The 20495-nt window shown below is 41.6% G+C and overlaps 2 protein-coding genes across 4 annotated transcripts; both read right to left on the bottom strand.

The window, feature by feature from the left end:
* Positions 1-715: 715 nt before the first annotated feature.
* LOC144539735 (uncharacterized) lies at positions 716-4632 on the bottom strand. The gene is made up of 3 exons (XM_078285668.1): positions 4510-4632; positions 2117-2174; positions 716-1083 (listed from the first exon to the last, which is right to left on the bottom strand). The coding sequence occupies exons 1-3, from the start codon at positions 4630-4632 to the stop codon at positions 716-718; spliced, it is 549 nt and encodes a 182-aa protein (XP_078141794.1).
* A 3504-nt stretch (positions 4633-8136) lies between these two features.
* Positions 8137-19809, bottom strand: fam20b (FAM20B glycosaminoglycan xylosylkinase). 3 transcript variants are annotated; one of them, XM_078285768.1, is made up of 9 exons: positions 19636-19809; positions 17779-18179; positions 17084-17331; positions 16867-16953; positions 16639-16748; positions 14439-14610; positions 11578-11769; positions 9629-9688; positions 8137-9506 (listed from the first exon to the last, which is right to left on the bottom strand). In XM_078285768.1, the coding sequence occupies exons 2-9, from the start codon at positions 17905-17907 to the stop codon at positions 9275-9277; spliced, it is 1230 nt and encodes a 409-aa protein (XP_078141894.1). In that variant the 5' UTR covers positions 17908-18179; positions 19636-19809; the 3' UTR covers positions 8137-9274. The 3 variants fall into 3 exon arrangements, with proteins under 3 accessions (XP_078141894.1, XP_078141895.1, XP_071751739.1); XM_078285769.1 differs by having other exon boundaries at positions 17779-18143; XM_071895638.2 differs by having other exon boundaries at positions 17779-18092.
* Positions 19810-20495: the final 686 nt, after the last annotated feature.

Genomic DNA, 20495 nt, shown 5'->3' with positions numbered 1-20495 from the left:
AGGGAGGATAGAGAATAGGTGCATTGATAACAAATACATTCATTAGGTATGACATAACTTGGCACTGTTCTAGTGAAATAAAGTACTGAAAATTATATTAGCTATATATACTAATTTTGTTTAGATACAAAACATAACTAGAAGGCACTCTGAGAGCGCAAACCTCCGCCAACGCTGAACAATTCTTCAACATGCTGTTACGTCCCTCATTCCTATCAGCTGAATTTTAAGTTAAATTGATTTCTTGACCCTGTAAACCGACCCTTAGCAATTGGAATCAAGTCTCTTTTCTCAGTTATTTCATAGTTATGGCAAAAAATCGATAATTGTGTAATGGCGGAAATCCCACATTCGGATTACAACTAAAATCAAATCAATTGTTCCTTGGCTCAAGGCCTATCTGTCCACTAAATTTCATCGAAATCCGTTCATAAGTTTTTGAGATATCCTGCTAACAGACAGACAAACAAACTATCTAGCGGGGGCAAAAGCATAACCCCCTCAGCAGAGGTAATAAAGTACTTCACAAAATAGAAATAGAGTCTGTCAAACAGTCTTGTGCCTTCAGTGTGAGACCTGTGTAGTGTGTCCATTCTCACAGGGGCAGGTGGAGCTGCAGATGGATCCGAGTGCTGAGCTCCCTCTTCACTCCAGTCAGCTCCGGTCTTTATACGTCTTGTTGATTGCGAACAACAGCGACTCCATAGCGACCCGTTCAGTGGATACACTTTCTGCCCAGCAGGTAGCTGAGGCCCAGGGTCACATTCTTAATCTTGAGGTTATCTGGAGAGGAGAAGTACAGAGAAGCCTCCTCCTTCGCCTTGAGGTAGACAGTGCTGTGGAGCCCCCTGCAGACATTTTGTTGCAGAGAGAAACTGCTGAGAGGAGTTCCCCCGCCCCCCACCAGCAGCAGCACCAGGGTCCCATTGGCCCCCTTTACATCGTTGCTGGTACAGCACACATACATATGCAAGATGTATGGTCCGGTGCAGCCGATGTAGATCTTGCTTTTGCTGTTGTTTGACAGACTCACATTGTTGCCCGTATAATCACCAAACTCGAGCGTCTGATTGGCTCGGACAGCTGGAGAGAGGGATGGATAAAGACAGGGAGGGAGACGAAGAGAAAGAAACGTGGGAGAAAATGACAGAGTGAGAAAGACAGAATGAGAAAAAGGTTAAAATACATTGTCTGGCTGGTGATGATAGAATTTGCATAATCCTGTTGTAGGGGAGAGTAGGGCAAGTTGTCACATGGGTAAGTTGTCTCAGTGGCTTTATTTCTGAAACTAAATATTTTAGAGCCAAAAGTCCAATTACACAAATGTTTACTTTCTTAATAAGTGGTTACCTATGTTGATTACAATAGTCTAAGTCAAAATGCTCGAACATAAAAACTAATTTGATACCGAAAGGTAAGTAATAAAAATTATGATGTTTTTCTTTTATGTTTTTCTTCTAATATTTTTCTCATAAAGGAATCAAAATAATTATACATTGTGACACAAAAAAGCAAGGGTCAGCTATAATTGTTTTTTAGTTAGAAATAGTTTTACATTCATTCTTTTATGAATATACATTATGTTGGTACTTGAACCCACAAACCTTTGGCTTGTATAGCAACTTGTGACCTCACTGCTGGTCCAGCCTCACATACAGCCACAAAGGCTACATAGGGAGATTACTATTATTACTGTTTTCTTTTTTTCTTTAAGTGACTAAGAAGCTATTTTTCATCATAAATCATCAAATTAAAGGAGCACTACATGTACATTAATATATCATACTGTTAGAAATTGTAACCTGGTGTGAGGTGGGTGTCGATTTCTGAGATGTATGTTCTGAGATGTAAGTATGTTGCTCTCAATACAAGAGTATGTTTTTCATGTTATTATAGTATATATATTTCAGAGGAAATGGAATTGAGTGCATGACCACAGCAGTAATAGGTATGTGACAACATGCCCCGTTATGTTTGATAACTTGCCCTGACTCTAGCTAGAAAAATATATATAGTATCTCAGTAGTATGGCACTGCTGAGAAATACACCAATGAGTAAAAAGTGTGACAACATGCCCTGGTCTCCCCTATATAAAGATCTTTCTTCATGACTCACCTGAAACGACTTCAAACCGTATGTATATCTCGTTATTCTCAGTGCTGTTTAAGTCCTGCTGGAGAAAGACACAAGGCAACTTAGCACTTAAGAGAGTTTTAAGAGTTTTAAGATTTGTGGGGTAACATGTTTGTTTATTGACCTTCCTACTCTTGCTGTTAGTATGCCTCCACTATGATTATGACTATGACACAGAGTAGGCAGTCTTTGGAAAGGTCACTCGGCATGGCTCTGTGGTCGCTTGCAGTTTGACTCTGGGAAGCAGAACGGTTTGTAAGATGCTACGTCTGTTTTATTATTGATACAGTTGTGAGGGATGTGGTAAGAAAATAGGCTGACTGACAGAAAGAAGGGAAAGTCACCACAGCAGGATGATTAATAACCATAGTGAAAGTAGCATCATGCTGATAAACATCACAGCCCAAATGTAGAAACATGTTAGTGATCATCATCTTCACAACCTTCCTACAGTGATGCAGAGTGCTATTTTTATAGCTCTATGTATCTGTTTTTTCAATTTCATTATAGAGGGATGGCATTTCAGTGTCCAAACTAAGTGATCCAACGTGGGGTGTTCTTTGTTGTAGTCTCATTTTAAAGTCTCATTTAAACGTTTGTTCTGTTTGCCCAGATAGTGAAGTCGGCTAAAGAGCCACGTGTGTCCCTGCTGGCCTGGGATTGAATCCCGCCTCAACTTTCTCTACTGTGTCTCCACTCTCTCCCCCTCTGCTTTCCAACTATCTGTTACTTTACTGTTACTGGCCTTATTCCAGCATGTTAACCTGCATACTAACCTATGGAAAAGTATTGTAGGTACACAGTATTTCCTTAGGTACTTGATGAAAATCTAAGTGTCTCTATTCAATTTTGTTTCCCATGTTATTCTAGTATGTTCAAGGTGTGGCAGCAGCAAACTGGCTACCTAAAGTTTTTCAAGGTTACATCACCAGGTATTTTTGAAACCAACGCTGACTCTTCAGTTTCAGTGGTGAAAGCTTACATCCTGTCAAACATTTTCATGATCCTGTCTTTAGTGTTGATATGGATCATCAGACAAGTACAGTATGTGTGGGTTGTTGGTGCATTGGTCTTGAAAACGGTTGTTCCAAACTTCCACTCGTACAAATCGTACCAACGTACAAATACATGACAAAATCAAATCAGCAGAATTTGACAAATATGTTCACAGCACAATGCAGTACTGGTTGTAGGATAATCAAACTTAATAGAACTTTAGTGCAATGTTACCTTTTTTTTTTTTTTGTATATTTACAAATTCTAGTCAGTGACAAACACTGGCAAACTTACCACAAAAAACATAAATAAGGGGATAGAAATGCTATTGCATGTTTAATCCATACTTTTATATGGAATACATAAAGTCAGTACAGTGTACTTACTGATTGTTAAGTTGGAATGGCTTCATTCAAGTGTACCACTGCAGTTAAATCTGTGTATTTACGTTGTACTTTTAAGTTTCGTACATTGTTTGTATACTTTGAAGTTACATTGTGTTATTACACCGTTGTGAGTACATGATGTATTAGGGGGATTTTCATCAAGTACCTACACAGTAATATTGTGTACTTACAATACTTTTCCAAAGTTAAATCACAGGTTATTACACTAGAATAAGGTCATTGTAAAGTAGTGTTACCAAAAAAACACTGAAGGTGAGTGGTCTGCCCAGAGACATCCTAAAATAACCCAAAGTCACTTCAAACAGTATGAATGAAACACAGCCTCACAGTGAGACAGGTGGATATTTCTATTCTATCTATTTGATCAATGAGTCTGAAACTGATCCGGATAGTTGAATCAGACTCTGTAAATGAATACACACAGGGTTCAATCTGAATCTTCTTTTGAGAGAAATAAATAAATACATATTGGGCCCGCCTGATATTCACTACTCAATATAAAAAAACAACACATGCTTACACCATCTAAAATTTTCATATATTTTCAATCAAAGGTCAGCCAGTAACTTCAATAATGTTTAATCATCATTATAATACATTACTTTTGCCCTATAAAGACTCAAGCTTCATATAACTTGCATTAGTTTGATACTAGTTACTATGACCTACACTGAGAATCCCTGTCCTAAAGGTTTATGCCAGCCTGAAAAGTTGGGTAAACACTAATAAAAAGATAACTGAGGTTCAGGTGGCTCTACTCCTGCATCCCTGCTATTGGGTCAGTGTGGATTTACTCATGTTTCACGTATTCAACATGTGAAGAGCTTTATCCCAAAATAAGTTAACCATCATCCAAAAAATACATCTCATGCATTAACTAAAACTCACTATTAAGCAGCTGGATATCGCAGTTTACAGTGTAGGCTGTATCAGTATATCACACCCGCTATTACCCGCTGTTAGATAACTCACCCGCTGCTGTACGCCCCAGTAAACGTGAAGAGTGACAGCCAGACACGCAGCCACCAGCACGCTCTGCACTGTAACGACGACCGCGAGGCTCCACGCGCGCCTGTCCCGCTGCTCTCCATCCATCGTCCTCTCCATCAGTGTTGTGAGCGCCGTGCAGGAGGGCCGCGGAGGTTTTGAACACGAGTGGGCAAGACGAAGGGAGGGGAGTGACTGGAAAGAAATCCCCCATGATCGACACTTTTGTGTGTTTGTCTGTGTGTGTGTGTGTGTGTGTGTGTGTGTGTGTGTGTGGAGGAGGGGGGTGTGTGGAGGGAGGGAGGGAGGGGGGGGAGAGAGAGAGAGAGAGAGCGCGCGCCCGCGTGCGTTAAGCATAACAGCAATATGAGGGAGGCTACTGGAAACCAGGAGAGTGAAACCAGTAAACCGGGAGAGTGATACCGGTGCTTACAATCTGCTGTGCAGCAACAGCGAAGGTCCTATTTCGATAATAGCACACAAAACAAGTCGAGTGAAACCTCCCACTGACGAAGAATCACTGTAGCGTCCCTATAACATTCATACAGGGAAATACAGTGTGCCCGTGATATATGGTGACCTTATTGTACGTTATGGTATTGCTGATATGGTGTCACTGTAATATTCCTGTAATATTCATATGGGGACTTCTGGTGTCATACTCAGCAGTTGAGTTTACTGTGACCTTACCGTACTTTATGGTATTTTTCATCCCCTATGGTATCACTATAATATTCCTATAATAATCCTTTTTTAAATTTTTTTAAATTTTTTATTTTATTTGATTTAACCTTTATTCATGCAGGGAGGTCCTACTGTCTCTTTTTCAGAGGAGCCCTGTTTACACATGCCATTACAAACAACAGGAACACTAGAGGGACATCTAGTGTCTGTGGTGCACAGTAGTGAATTTACAGTGACCTTATTGTACTTTATGTTTTGCTTTTTTTTTTTTTTTTTTTTTATAGCAGTGGTTCTCAATCGGGATCCAGAGCCCTGCTGGTTTTCATTCTAGCCATCTAATCAGGGACTGATTTGGTGAAAGCAATTAACTAGCTGGTAGAGGTCCTCAGGAGCCAGATCTCTGCTGGTTTTCTATTTCACCCGGTAGTTGATTACATTCACCTGGTGTCCCAGGTCTTATTCCGCCCCTGATGACACCAGGTGAATGTAATTAACTAGCAGAGTTTCTACTCTACTAGAGGAGAAAACCAGCAGCACTCTGGTTCCTGAAGACCACTGGAATTCATAGTATTCCCATGATGTATTTCCTACCAATATGGCGCTTTACAATACACACAGCTCATTGGCTGTGGCTGTTATTTGATTGTAATCACCTGTTAATTTATTACAATCACCTGTTATTTTCCTACCAAGATGGCCATGTGGTGATGTAACAGAATACCATGAATAGAAAACCAGCAGTCAGGAATGAGAACCACTGTTTTATGGTTTCACTATAATATTCCTAGTCTTAGTCTTGTTTATACAGCCCTTTATAACAGTCAAGTCTCAAAGGGCTTTACATACCATCATATACATATACTACATCATGCATATACAGTACTACACACATCATATACATCCTATATTCCTATAACATATTATCTCTTTGTTGCAATAGTCTGCCTGTGATTTGTATAGTATCCTTCTAGACTTTATTATAGCACTGCTATGGTTCTTTCTTTTTCGTTATGACGACAGACCAGCTTGTGTTTAGATTTGTTGGACCGATATATTTTCTGTCTCGGACCGTTTGTCTGAAGGAGTCTGCATATTCTTTCTCACTGAACCACAGCAGGATATGTGTACAGTATATTCACTACTGCTAAACCCCAGGGGGCAGACTTTGAGGAAACATAATGAGCAGGAAACACAGAGGTTAAATAATGGCCTGTCTGCCAGTCCAGACACTTATAATAATGGCATGGATGTGTAAAAGTGTCCAAACTGAAAAAGGATGAACGCTGTATGACATATGGGAGGCAAAGCTAGTTCTGTTGGGCTGTTTGAGTGTCATCACAGCATGTAGACATTGTAAACTCTGCATTAACTCAGTATAGAAAATGTTGTTTTGACAACTTTATTTTGACAGACAACTTTGTCTGTGACAAGACTAGACATGCCCCAAGCCGCAGTTTTGGTGCAAGTCTCGATGTTTTGATACAAGTCCCAACTGAAGCACCTGCTGAGACTAAATGAAACAGGTTTTCTGTATCCTCTCCATCTGCTTGCTGGATGTGAGAAGCCACAAAGCTCTCAGATCCAGCAAGGCAACCAGGAAAAGGGGCCCTGCCAAAAGGTTTCACAGTAAACAGTTTCCACTCTGTGGGTGTTAGAAACACGAAACACAACACACACACACACACACAAAAAGTAGACTATTGGGACAGGCATTTTACACTTTGTAGCAAAGATACCAACGCTGCCAGATTTAACAAATAAGGTGAAATGTCGTGTCAGGTGAAATGTCCTGTGGTAAAAGTTCATCTGAAGCAAAAGCACATGTTCAAATGGGGAATTCCATAGGCCGAAGCGCTGTAGCAACCCATACTATGTCTGATCACAGGCCACTCAGATCAAATATTGAGGTCAGGCTCAGAGGGATGGGGAGAGAGAATATAGTGATCAAGGAAAGGTTTTGGATGAGAGAAGTATTTCAATTCCACCTGATAGACATCAAGAACAGAAAGATGAGGAAAGTCCAGTTTTGAGCTTGGGGAGGAAACATAAAACCATATCAGTTTCATCATCAACTAGCAGCCCACACACATCCTTTCATAAAGCCCCTTCATGTATGTATGTATCTACTCTAAAAGGATGCTCAATTCTAACATTTGATGAAGTGAATTGTTGGAATTGAGGATGATGACGTCTTTCAGATATTTTATGCTTGGCAACAGCACAAAGATACAATTGAGTGCCACATGACACATAATGATCAGTTTTTCTCAAACTGCTGCTCTGAACGTCTTTTCATCACCCGACTGGACGATCTGACCACAAGACAGAGCTCAGATTATGTTGCTGACCATCTCACACTTAACCCTCCTATTATGTTTGGGCTCAATTTGACCCCATTCAACAGTTAACTTCCCTAAAAACATGATTAACATTATCTTTTCAGCTTGATACTCGATGACTTTTCAGAATTTCATGAGGAAAACTGGTAAATATAAACTTTAACATGATGATACGTTTTCAAGGTCGTGTACACACTTATATACAACGGTGTTGTTTGTGGTCAATTTGACCCCAAACACAAAAGCCTTATAAAACCAGAGAAAACATAAAAGAAATTAATCTAAAAAAGTCCTGGATTTTATTTTGCCATTTAGTGTAGGGAAGGCACTTGCCCTGTATTTCCCTCAGGGGATCAGCCTGTCTCTAGAGGACATAAATTAAACCAACCAATAATCAAATTTGTGGATATTAAACCAACCAATAATCAAATTTGTGGCCACTATCCAGACAGTGAAAGGCAGCGCATCAGAGCAAATGGTCGTTTACATTAACATCAAAAGCAACATCTCTTCTTTGGAAACACACTTCATGTTTTTAAGCAATGCGTACATGTCCACATGGAGAAATGATGACAGTGTAAGAACTGTGTTTAAATAGATCATATTTTAATGCTGAAAATGTACCGATACATCTGACCTCCTTGTCCTCTCAGTTCTCAATCTGTAGTGTCAGTAGCATTCTCACTTCTGTACAGTATGGCACCCTTCCTTACACACACACACACACACCGCCTACTCGCACACACACACGCACGCACACGCACACTTTAAGTTCATTTAATATTATAATTCACAAATTTATATTCCTTTGTCTCCTTAATCCTATTTAACAAGTTAGTTAAATATGTACACACTGGTTGGGGTAGCTTGGGGTTAATTTCTCTTTTTCTGCCAATCAAACTCAAATTCCAATTCAAGGAATGGAAAAAAAAAAAAAAGCCAATTCAAAATAAATGGCACTCTTCAGTTCTGAAATTAGAAATCTATTTCATTATCTCTGAATCCAATGGGAATCGAGGCCATTTGGGATGACTTGACACTTGACTCAACCTTTAATTTCCCTCTCAGTCAAGCAGACGAACCCATCGCAGCTCGAGCTCCCAACAGTCTGTCCCTACATCTGTCGTACCGCTGTCCGGTGTCTTTCGCCGAGACGTTCGGAGGCTTGGAGGAAAGTCGTGGCCTCATTTGCCATCCCGCTCTCGAGTGTCTTTGCCTCTCCGAGCTCGGTCATACGACCTCAGTTCACTCCTAAGGAAAAGTTGAGACAATGAGGGAGGTTTTGGCACAAGGCATGTCTGTTGTCACCGCACAACCAGTAGTAGTAGAAGGAGGGGTTCTTAGATATACAGCAGATACTGTCCTAGTGCACAACAGTCCTGAGAGAAAGTTTATATAATTGTAGGACGACACAGAGTTCAAATGCTTTGAAGCCAGTACTTCCTTTTTGTAGAGCCACGGTTGCTTCCTTCCTCCAGTCTTCTCGTAGTGACCATAGAGTGACAAACAAGGAAGGGACAAGGGAGGAAGAAATATGCAGTCGTCGTTCCACCCCGTCAATCCTTTTACCCACTCCCCGTTTCTTTCTTTAAGACTGGGGCATCTCTCGCTGTCAAAATGGTCCATTAGGTCTATTTCCTCCTTCCATTTACCTCTCCTCTCCTCGAGGCACGGGAAGTAAAGTCCTCGCTGTTCCTCGCTCCTCCTTTTTCTCCTCTCCCCTGTTCCTAGGGATGGGGGAGGTTCATGCGGTCCTCTATGAGCGTGTTGTCGGGGCCCTGCGCCTCCATGCACTGCTTGACAGTGGCGATGACACCGGACAGACGCCTGTCGAGGGCCGCCAGGTGTGGCTCGGCCAGGATGGGGTGAATGGGGTCAAATGCCAAAGCTTGACGCATGGCTGCACTCAGAGCTCCGCCTCTCAGCAGGTTTAACCTGTTCCATGTAGACACTCGCACCCTGCCAGAGAGAAAAGAGAGAGAGATACACCAACCATAATAATAAAGCAGATATTTAATCATCATCAAGATTTGAGTATGGGTAAGTGTGCGTTCCCAGGAATTTTCTGACTGAATACTCACATGCAACACTGATAGAGCGGTGCGAGGATACTTCGCTCGTCTAGAGCCGCGTTCCCAAAGCTGCATAAAAAAATAAAAATACAAAAGTAAGGCAACTGAACCTGAAGGCCTGTCTGCACTGCAGTTAAGAGAAGCCATCAAAACGCATTAGCCACACTCTACTGGCACATGGCACCGTGGAGCACAGCACACACACTTCAAGTCTAAGGCGCACTTTCAAACACAACGTTTCTAGGACACACTCAACTCAGCGAAGTCAACCGGACCAGGAGGCAGAGAGAGAATTCCTCTTTCAGTTTTTTGACTCAAACATGGCTTTTGTGTACATAATTCACCTTTATCTGATGTGCTCCTCTGAGGAGTAATCAGGCAAGGCTTCAATCTAAAACTATACAGAAGCACATAGTGTTTGGAACAAAGCTTTCTTGTTTGTTTTTGGGACAAGCTGGAAAATACCATAACTTTTGGGAATGGTGTACGATGGTGTACTTTGATACTAACGATGGTGTACTTTGATACTAACGATGGTGTACTTTGATACTAACGATGGTGTACTTTGATACTAACGATGGTGTACTTTGATACTAACAGGCAGCATTGAGTTCAAATCCTCAACAGCCATTTCAGCTTTGAGTAAAAACAATGGTGTACTTTGATACTAAGAGGCAGGACTGAATTCAGGTCAGTTAGGAAATGCTTCCACTCACCATGTGAGTTCAGCGCAGTTTCCAAGCATCTGCTGCTGCCCACTGAACTTGAAAACCACTTCCCTCTCAGCTAGGGGCTTCAAATATGTGCCAAAATATAAAAAAAATCTAATCACAAACTAATGATTTTATAATGTTATGAAGCTGCTAACATTAATGTACTTGAAGAGTTTTATTCCAAAACACTATATATCCAGGAATAATATATCAATATATTATATTATTATTGTATTTACATAATACATATATTATGTAAATATAATAAATCTATCATTCAGTGGGTAAAAAAAGATTTTCTCACAGGTTCAATCACTGCAACAGTCATTATGTCCTTGATAGAGACACTGAACCTCATCCTGCCCACTCGTAAGCCATTTTGGTTAAGATTGTTAGATTAATGCTTAAAATGTTACCATGTAGATGTAAAATGTATCCTGTGGAAAAAGCATGTAACTATTCCACACAGATAAAAAAGTGACCTCAAGCAAGGACAAATGCTGTATGCCCTCACTACATGAAAATATTTCCGGCATGTCTTCAGTGTGGGCCTTGGAAAAAACAGATCTCAGTGGAGATGTACAGTAAGCTCTTTTAAAGGACGGTGTCACAAAAAATCATGACAGACAACGTAGTGTCAGATCAGAGTTATTTAAAAAAGAAAAGAAAATCCCCTGACACACATGAACCCTACAAAATTGAAATGCAATTTTCTTGCTTTATTTGTGCACGATTAGTCAACAGCCACAATAAAAATTGTTGTTGGCTGTACTTGCCTACAAAGGGGAACAGCAGTAACTATTTTTGTACTTTTACAAAGGTCAGACGTCGTGATTCAAGTTTAGATTTCATTTCATCAAAAACTAGACCCATAGGTGTTACTAAACAACATATTTCATCACTTCTGTACCGAGAAAACTTTTGTCAAGACAGGAGATAATGAAGATAAATAATGAGGTCATTTTTCTCAGTTTCACTCTGTCTTGCTCTTATACAGTTACTGCCCTTTACTTTGTAGGGCAGCATGGCATCAGCAGTTGACTCATGACCTATATGTAACGGCTTTCACACCTTGCAAAGCACCACAGACTCCCGAGAAAAATGCTGTAGACAAAGCCAGACTCGCATTTAATTCATGGTTCACATTTTGGAGCAGAAGTGAAAAAAGGTACTCTGGAGCCCCGATCAGGATTGCTAAATCTGACCAGAAGTGTGTATCGGTGTATTCTACAGTACATTCCTCACCTCTTGGCATTGTCTAGGAGGATGAGCATGCTGGCGCCCCCGTCGTCTTGGAAACTCTCATAGTGATGGCGATCAGCGTTTCCAATGAGATAGTCAAATATGGCGGTGTCGATGACATCCAGCAGCCTCGGCCCCGCATCATACGGAGGCATCTTCTTCACGGCCTCGCAGTAACTCTCATCATACTCCCACCTACATAGTTACAGGTAGTTAGGCTTAAATACATTAAGGTCAGTTTAGAAATCTACTTTGTTCAATAAAAATGGCGTACAAACACACACACAGGGGTTCTGGATCATCTTTCAGGATTGGTCTATGTGAGTAGCATCACCACCAAAACGATGGGGATGTTGGCACTGACTGCTGTTACAGTTACGTTTGCTCATATTGTTGATGTGCGCTCGGTACCGTCGATGATGCACTTTGATGTACTCTCTTTTTATATGTTTGTTTGTTATTATGTTTGCTTTTTATCTGCTGGCAGCAAGTCAAATTGCCCCTCTGGGATAATAAAGATTTCTCTACTCTACATCACAATAAAATACAACTTGCATCGAGCCTTTTTTTTCTTTTTTTTGTACATATTATTCCTCAATTACCTTTTTTTCAGTTGTCATTAAAATTTATGAAGTACCCCAACAGAATGTCATTTTGTAAAAAAAAAAAAAAAAAAACAGGTAATAAAAATGTATTCATGTAATAAAAACTTGCCTCAAGCCTGCAGACTGACAGTTGTAGACCGCTGCCAGTTAAAATATGCTCAAAAGACAAATAAATATCACACAGCAGGTGGCTGTTATTATTTCCAAAGGAGAAATTTACAAAGCAGATTAAATCTAGCTGAAGAAAAATGACAATGTTGATAAACTTAACAGAAGTCCCTTAAATGGTGCCAGCAGATATTGTTGTTTTCTATAGGAAAATCACTGTAAATAAGTTTTCGAGTTGTCAGTTCATGGCATGGATAACTTTGTTAAAAGTTAAATTATGTACCTTTAGTATCTGAATCTGCAGCTATTTAGGATGATGTGGCCTCAGTTTTGTTTCAGTAGAGGGGCTGGATGTGCCACGGCCTACACTCAGTCCCTCACTACAACTCTTCTAAAGGCATGATAGATTTGTCCCTCACGCTTATTTTCTGTCCAGTGGAAACTTCACACAGCCAGACAAGACATATACTTGTGAAACCTTTTAATACAATGGCATTTGCAACGGCTGTGTGTGGTTTGTGATGCAGCTGCCAGCCACCACACTGGCTCCGATTGGTTCTGCTGCTATTGGCTAGCAGAGAGGACTGGTACTACAGAGGAACTGCGATGTAGGGCCGTGACGATTTTTTCCATTATTTAATAATCTATCAATTATTTTTTAGAGTAATCGATTAATCGTTTAGAAAATGTCAAAAATAATGACAAATGTCCATCACAAGTTACCAGAGCTCAAAGTGATTCTTAAAATTTACTTACTTAGTCTGACCAGCAGCCAAAAAAACCCCAAAGTATTAATTTTATAATGATACGAAACTGAGAAAAGCAGCATATCTTAGCATTTGTGAAGCTGTAACCAGCAAATGTGTGGCATTTTTACTTGATAAATGACTAAAATGATTTATTGATGATCAAAATTATAATCAATTAATTTTCTGTTGACTGACAAATTGATTATCGACTAATCATTTCCTCCGATGTGTCATCAGGTCCTCGCTTACATACAGCTACAACGGCTCATAAAATACTTGAACTGTTTCAGTGACAATCTCGCAAATGAATGTGTTATCATGACATCAATCATGTGGAAACTTTGAGAGAGAGAATGCCTGATCCTTACCTTGCATAATTTTAAAATTTATCATCACTGATTGAAAATCCAATAATGTAAGGGAAAAGTCCTCCCACGCCTCACATCGCACCATCATCCATCCTTATCTAACTGACATTTCCCCACTCAAAGTGGGCAGCCGCTCCATTGAAAAGCTGAGCTGGGTTTTCCAAACACGCTTTTAGAAACAGTGGAATGGAGCTGGCAAGGGTCTGCACACATGTTCTGTCCAAGTAAATGCATTAAGCTCAGCAAGCATACTGTCGTCAATGATAAGAAGCTGAACTGGAGGAGTTTTAATTTGAATTCTGTCTAAATTGACTTCTGTTATTCTGCAAAAGTAGACTTTTGTCCAAAATGTAATGATCACTGAGTTATTATGAATTCTCATGATCAAGGAAATGCACTCTGTATCTATATAAAACAACCAGAATTATGGGGAAAGAATTGTTGATGCTCAATATACGTAAAACAACATTTCCATTTTCTTCCAAGGAACATCTCAGGCAACACGATTCAATCATCGCATCATAGTGTTGCATTTTCCTTGATCTTGCAGACTCATAACTCAAAACAACTAAAGAAATCCTTAAAATGTGTACTTTTGCAGAATAACAACTTAAAGATCCAGGGCAATGATTTCAACTCAGTCAAGAAACGTTAGATGTTGATTTCTAACACAATGAGCATGGTAAGATGGAAGACAGAAGCTTGTAGGACTGAGTGAGCCAGACCTTCCCTATGATTGTGCCTCCTGCAGCCAATATTTCTATCTCAGGGGAACAAGGTGTAGGTGACATCATTTACACCAGGAAGTAGATTGGAATTCTAAATTGGTTTGATTCTATTGACAACCAGAGGAAGAGAAATTTCCACAATGCTGACAGTTATAATAATTTGGGTAACTTTACATTAACAGGTCCTTTGTTAAATTATACCTTGAAATTGAGAAATGCAATTCTCATTGTACTGGAGCTTTAAAGCCAATTAGAACACTTCTTAAAAACCAGTTTTACTTAGGTACACACACAGCAAACACCCACCTTGCCAGTTTCCCCTCTCTGTAGGTGCGTCCCCAGGGGTGCCTGTGTTTCTGCAAAGGCCAAACGTCTGGCAGCCACAGGGTTAACGATCCCTCCATTATCTCTCCCTCTGCACACGCTGGCTCGCTCTCCCTACAGTAGTAGCACTTTCCATAGAAACATGTATTATTACCTGGAGAGAGAGAGAGAGAGAGAAATGACACCCTTGAAAATAAACTCTATGGCTGGCCCATAACATTATCTCAAAAGGGTATACAGTAGGGCTGAACGATTTTGAAAAAATATCTAATTGCGATTATTTTGACTGATATTGCAATTGTGATATGATTTGCGATATTAGAGGGAATGATAATTTTTACATCATTATTCTCATTTTCATTGAAAAACGTATTAAAATGATTATGGTGTGATTTTTGTGGGGATCTGTACCAAACAAAGATGTTTATTTAAGTCTGTAGAATATGATGTGTAGGCCAGGACATCTCTGCAGCACGACAATATTTAATTTAAAATGGTATTTTGACACACATTTCGCCTTTAACAAATATTGCGCCTCCTGCGATTTGAAAATTGCAGTAGGCCATATTGCGATTTCGATAAAATTTCAATTAATTGTTCAGCCCTAGTATACAGTATATATTGATGTAGTATGTTCTTAGAGAGAGAGAGAGAGGGAGAGGGAGAGAGAGAGAGAGAGAGAGAGAGAGAGAGATGTGATGTGTGAGCATTAACAAGCACACCCACTCAGCCTCACCCTACGATAATGACTGACTTGTACTCACACAATCGCACTAAGATTTACACTTGGAGGACACATTAGCGTGTTTTCATCAATATTTATGCCTCATGTGGATATTTGTCTTTTGTTCATATACAGGAGAAAAAGAAAACAATTTTGGTATTGTAGCACAACCCACTACACATGCAAGCACACACATACACACAAGAAGAAGTTCAAGTAAGCAAAACACAGCTCACACTGAAAAAAAAAATAAAAAAAGCATTCCCTATAGTAAAAAAAAAGTCCTCACACTCCTGCTGTGGTGTATTACTCTCATGTAGTGGTGTTTCACGTCTTTATAGTGATATATAGACTGAATTAGCGGCCTCATGTTTTATTCACTACATGTTACACATGTAGAGAAAATAATACAGGGCAGCCTATTAGGCTCTCCTTCAGTTCAGCCTCTTGGGATCGACTGTAAAATAAAATCCACAAAAAGCTACAGTGTCTGCTTCATGGGCAGACAACAGACTAAAGCGAGTGCTGTATGGTAGGGAAAAATTAAAATGGCACAAAGTAAAAGAGGATGTTGTTCGCACTGCGCCACTGAGAAATACTTTGCTGTGTTCATATGCTTTAATGCAGAGACTGTTGAATATAAACTGTGTGGCTCACAACCTTATCTTATCATGAGAAAACAGCTGGGACAGAGGAAGCTTTCTCTTATAGGATCCTCTACCTCTGGAACAAGCTTTATGCCATTAACACTGTCTCAGTGCTTAAATCCAGACCCACGACGCAACCTACAACCTACCTGAACTCCCTCATTACCAGCCATTTGTTCCTCTTTGTTTACTTCCCTGCAGTCTGTCACTCAGTTAGTTACTTCCCTGCGGACTGTCCTGCTGTTGCCTGGTGCTCTTATATCCTCTCACACACTTGTCTATGGCGCAAACATAATGTATGTATGCATACACACACACAGACATACAAGCTCTGGCTCCAAATCTTGTGATTTTAACACCCTTGTCCCTATGAAGATTTAAGTCGTTTGTTTTCTGTGAAGCACTTTCTGCCAAACCTGTTTGTCAAAGGCGCTCTACAAATACACTTGACCTGATATTATCAACTGTGTAAGATATGACACTCCCACAGCAAACAGGACTTGGCAGTGTGTATCCTGGTCTAGTGTGCTATTTGAGAAAGTGAGGGAAAGAGAGTGTAGAGACAGTGTGAAAGAATGAGAGAGAGTGAGAGCAGAGAGAGCGAAAAAGAGATATCAGAATGAGAAAGCGCATCAGATGAGTATACAGAAAGTGAGAGCATTCACGTTAAAAAAAGCACACGCACTCATCTCACCCTGGGATACAAGCCTCACTCTCTCATACTGAACTCACACAGACTTACTCACTCATCCAGATTTCCTAAACGTCTGCAATTTGAGAAAGTGAGAGAGAAAGAGGGAGCGATACCAACCTTGCATGAGAAAGGTGCTCAGCAACTGATCAGTGGCCACGGGTTTGATCTCAGTGCGCAGGTTGACAAATCTCCCCACCACTAGAGGTGCTCTCCTGAACCCCAGGATCCTGCAGCAGAGACGGGGCAACAGGGCAGAGGCTTGAACATTCTTATGGTTTGCTCCAATAACAGATCAGAGATGGCGTGAGAATAAATGTAGACACTCGTATGATGAAGCTACCATACCTGTCCAGGTGAAAAGCAGCCACCTCTGCGTTGTGTCTGTCATAGCCTGCATATGGCTCCCCTTCAACCACATAGTCTCTGCTATACCTGAGAGGGGAGGGGGGGTAAAAAAAAAAAAGGACAGCTGAAATCACACTGATGTATAGAGTACAAGTGTGTGAGGTCTGCACATGCATAATGCCCTTTTTTGCAGCGTTTACATAGTCCATTATCTGACCTCTTGGGTTTGAAGACCACTTTCTGTCCCCCGTCCAGCACTAGCAGAGCTTTGAGCTGGGTGCCCTTATAGCCCACATCTGCCCGCTCTATCCTGGCAGTGCTGAGGGCGGTGAGCACAGCGGCGAGCTCAGGGGTCTCCTCGGGGTACACCTCTCTAGGGCCCACCCACTGGCCTGCTATCTCCCAGGGAGACTGGAGGGTGTGGGTGAGACGAGCTCCACGGGACAGGGAAAGACCGGCTTCCATCTGGCAACACACACACGCAGACAGGTATGAATGTTAGCGACACATAAGATGGCTAACACTAGGGATAGGGCGATATATTGAAATTCAATATATCGCAATACAAAAATGTGACAATACGCATTGCGGGTCAGAAAAATTGATCTAGTGATATTAGCTCCATTTTATTCTGCTGTAGTAATCACAAATGAGACGCTTTGCCCATCACAATTTCACAAGCTCTCCATCCAAATTATATTAGTTGCACTTTGTAAAGACATTTTCAAATTGTTGTTTACATTCTAGCAAGCCAATGCCATTTCTAGAAAGATTTGTGGCTCAGAAATAAACATAATTCTGCACAGTCAGACTTTGTTGTCATTTAAATTTTATTTATTAGATCGTATCAGGGTTATATCGAATCGTGAACCCCATATCGCAGTAAACACTTGTGCACCATTTAGTCCTGACCTTGCGAAACGCTCGGAGGTCCCGTCGGCTGGCCGCGGAGCCCTCCCCTCCATCCAGCAGGAAGATCTTGGCCAGGCCCAGCAGGAGAAGCACGGCACACAGCACCACCACGCGCTGTTTGAGCTTCATCTCCGCACCAACCGGCCCTGACCCCTCACCCCTGCGCTGTGTGTGTCCCCCGCAGCGAACCCTTCTCACCCCTGGTGCATGGCCTCCGCAGCGCCCCCTCGCCTGCCCTGTGCCAGACACACACTTCTGAAGGACAGGAGCTCTGCCTCTCACCGGAGCTATGGTCTAAGCAAACGGGCGCTCACCTGGAGGGAGAGGGCGAGGGAGCGGGAGGCGGAGGCGGAAATGAGAGAAGGCTGGGAGGAAACAGGAGGGGAGGAAGAAGAAGGGAACTGGGAGAGGGAAGAGGGAGAGAGATGAAAAATGTGCTGTCAATAATATGCAGAGAAAACGCTGATTGATTTGCTGCCCCTCTTGCTTGTTTCCCCTCTGGGCAGGCAATGACCCAGTACTGCAGCACAGCGGAAGCCTGCCCAGCATATGTAACTACATCAGACAGACATAGACTGGTCTGTGTAAATGTGTGAGTGTGTCCGCAACTGAGTCTACATTCAGGGGTTACCATACCAATTAACCCTGTCCTGCCATACAAAATGGGCACAAATGGACAGCAAAGAATACTTTGGACGTTACTGAGATAAACATGAAAAGGCTGCGTTTGTGCTTTTGACAGTCAGAACACCAGGTTACAGAGCAGCATTCATCCAGCACTAAATGGTTAATTCAATATCCGACACAACACTTTCAGTGACAACCATATATACTGTATGTGCAGCTAAATACTATGGGCTGACCTATGTTAAAGCAGTCGCGCAGAACAGGCCATCTCACAGGATTCAAAGTCTCTTGTTTCAGGTAAGAATATCCGTCCCCCTCCAACACTGAACCGGGAAATAAGAGGGAGTCAGCCTTTGTATCGACCCTGCCTATTTCCAGCGAAGGAGATCACAAGCATTTAGTGCAGAGGGGGTTCAGATGAGGAGGACCCAGCACAGCACTCTGCCTCATGGATACTCCTGACAGTCTAACCGTGAAAGAGTAGGATGGGCTTAAACCCCAGGGATCAGGCTACATGTTGTTCAAATTATTAACAAGCCACAGGATGAAATCTCCCCTGATAGTGTCTACTGAATCATGGTCACTGCGAGCAGTTGCTGCTTGCAAAGAGTTGAAACATGGGCTTATTAACGTTACATACTAGATTTGCATGTCACGTTGTGAGCTATTCATTGGTTTCTGGAGTCTGTTTGACGCCAGTAAAATGACTGGCAACAACTGCCACGTTCAACTGACAGTTAACAGTTAACTGACCCTGCCAACGTTAAGTTAACCTAGCTACCGTAGTGCTAACGAGCCCCATCGTCAGCGTACCAACCGGGACATAACGAGAGCAAGCTAGCCATTAGCTGGCTAACATTGCTAGTTAGTTACAGCTCGTTTTCTGCACTTTGCCCAGGCGATATACGTCTGGCCACGCAGGCAATCGCCTCTTCCACACAATCGGTCTTTCATGATAGGCTTTTTAACACAACACATATGAGCGAACTGTTAGCCAGCACAGACCGCTCAAAAAGCCCTGCTAAATGAGGGTTCTAGTTGATTTCTACGTTGGCAATTCCAACATTATTTATCGTATCATATCAACATTGCTGCAATGATCTGGTCACATCTAGCAAGATAGCTAGCTGCTTAGCAAACCTCTGTACACCTTGCTGTATAGGTTAGCTAACACAGCAAGCTAGCTGCGTCGTTCGTTGTGTTTACTGGCTGGCGGGCAAGCTGACTTACCTTATGGCCACTTGCTGTTCGCCGTGGGGAAAAAACCTTCCAAATATCTGCAAAGTCGTGTGATATGAAAGCTATAATTTGGCCCGCTGCTACAAGTCAGAATGGTTTGTCATTTTTCTCCATCCCCTTGGTGGCTCCCTTTCCTCCACCCTTTCCTTCGATTCCTCCCTTGGCCTGGCGTGTCCACTTCCGAATCTCTTCCTCGACAGTGACTTTCAGTAACGGCTCGGTTTAGCCGCTAGGTGGCGCTGCTGCATCACGAGCGTATCCATGCAAGCGTGAAGCAGATGCAAATGAGTGAGATTGATTATATCGTTTGCTAGTTTTGTAAATCTAGATTGTGTATACTGCTTTTGGAACATTGTTACTGCGGCAGTCACACCAATAAAATAATTGAACTGATCATAAAAATCAGGCCCTTACTCGCAAGGCTCTGAGATGAATAGAGATCAATGAGCTTTCATCAACAGTTCCATTCGCAGTCTTCCCTGTGGTCCTGCAACAACTCAAAGAGGGACTAAAGCAGCTTGAAAAAGCATTATTGGACAATTCAAGTTTTATTTCAGTGGCTAGAACTGAAAAGTCAATACTTAAGTGGCACTAACCATACAGTACAGTTACTAGCACACAGCCGTCCACTCACTTCTACCCTCCATATTCCAGATAAACACACACAAAACTCAAGGTACCTTCAACAGAAAAATGAGCATGATACAGATGTGTGGAGTAAAAAAGGGCAGAGTGTTTATTGGTTCTCAGTCTTCATGCCTGGCAGCGCATCACTCAGGTTCGAGGTCATAGCGCTGGCCACAGTCATGACATGGGTAGACAGGGATAGACACACACAGAGCCAGGTACAG

The sequence above is a fragment of the Centroberyx gerrardi genome, chromosome 9 (assembly GCF_048128805.1).
Source record: "Centroberyx gerrardi isolate f3 chromosome 9, fCenGer3.hap1.cur.20231027, whole genome shotgun sequence".
Taxonomy (NCBI): domain Eukaryota; kingdom Metazoa; phylum Chordata; class Actinopteri; order Beryciformes; family Berycidae; genus Centroberyx; species Centroberyx gerrardi.
Note: the sequence above shows the minus strand (reverse complement) of the source record. Positions and strands in the feature narration are given on the sequence as shown.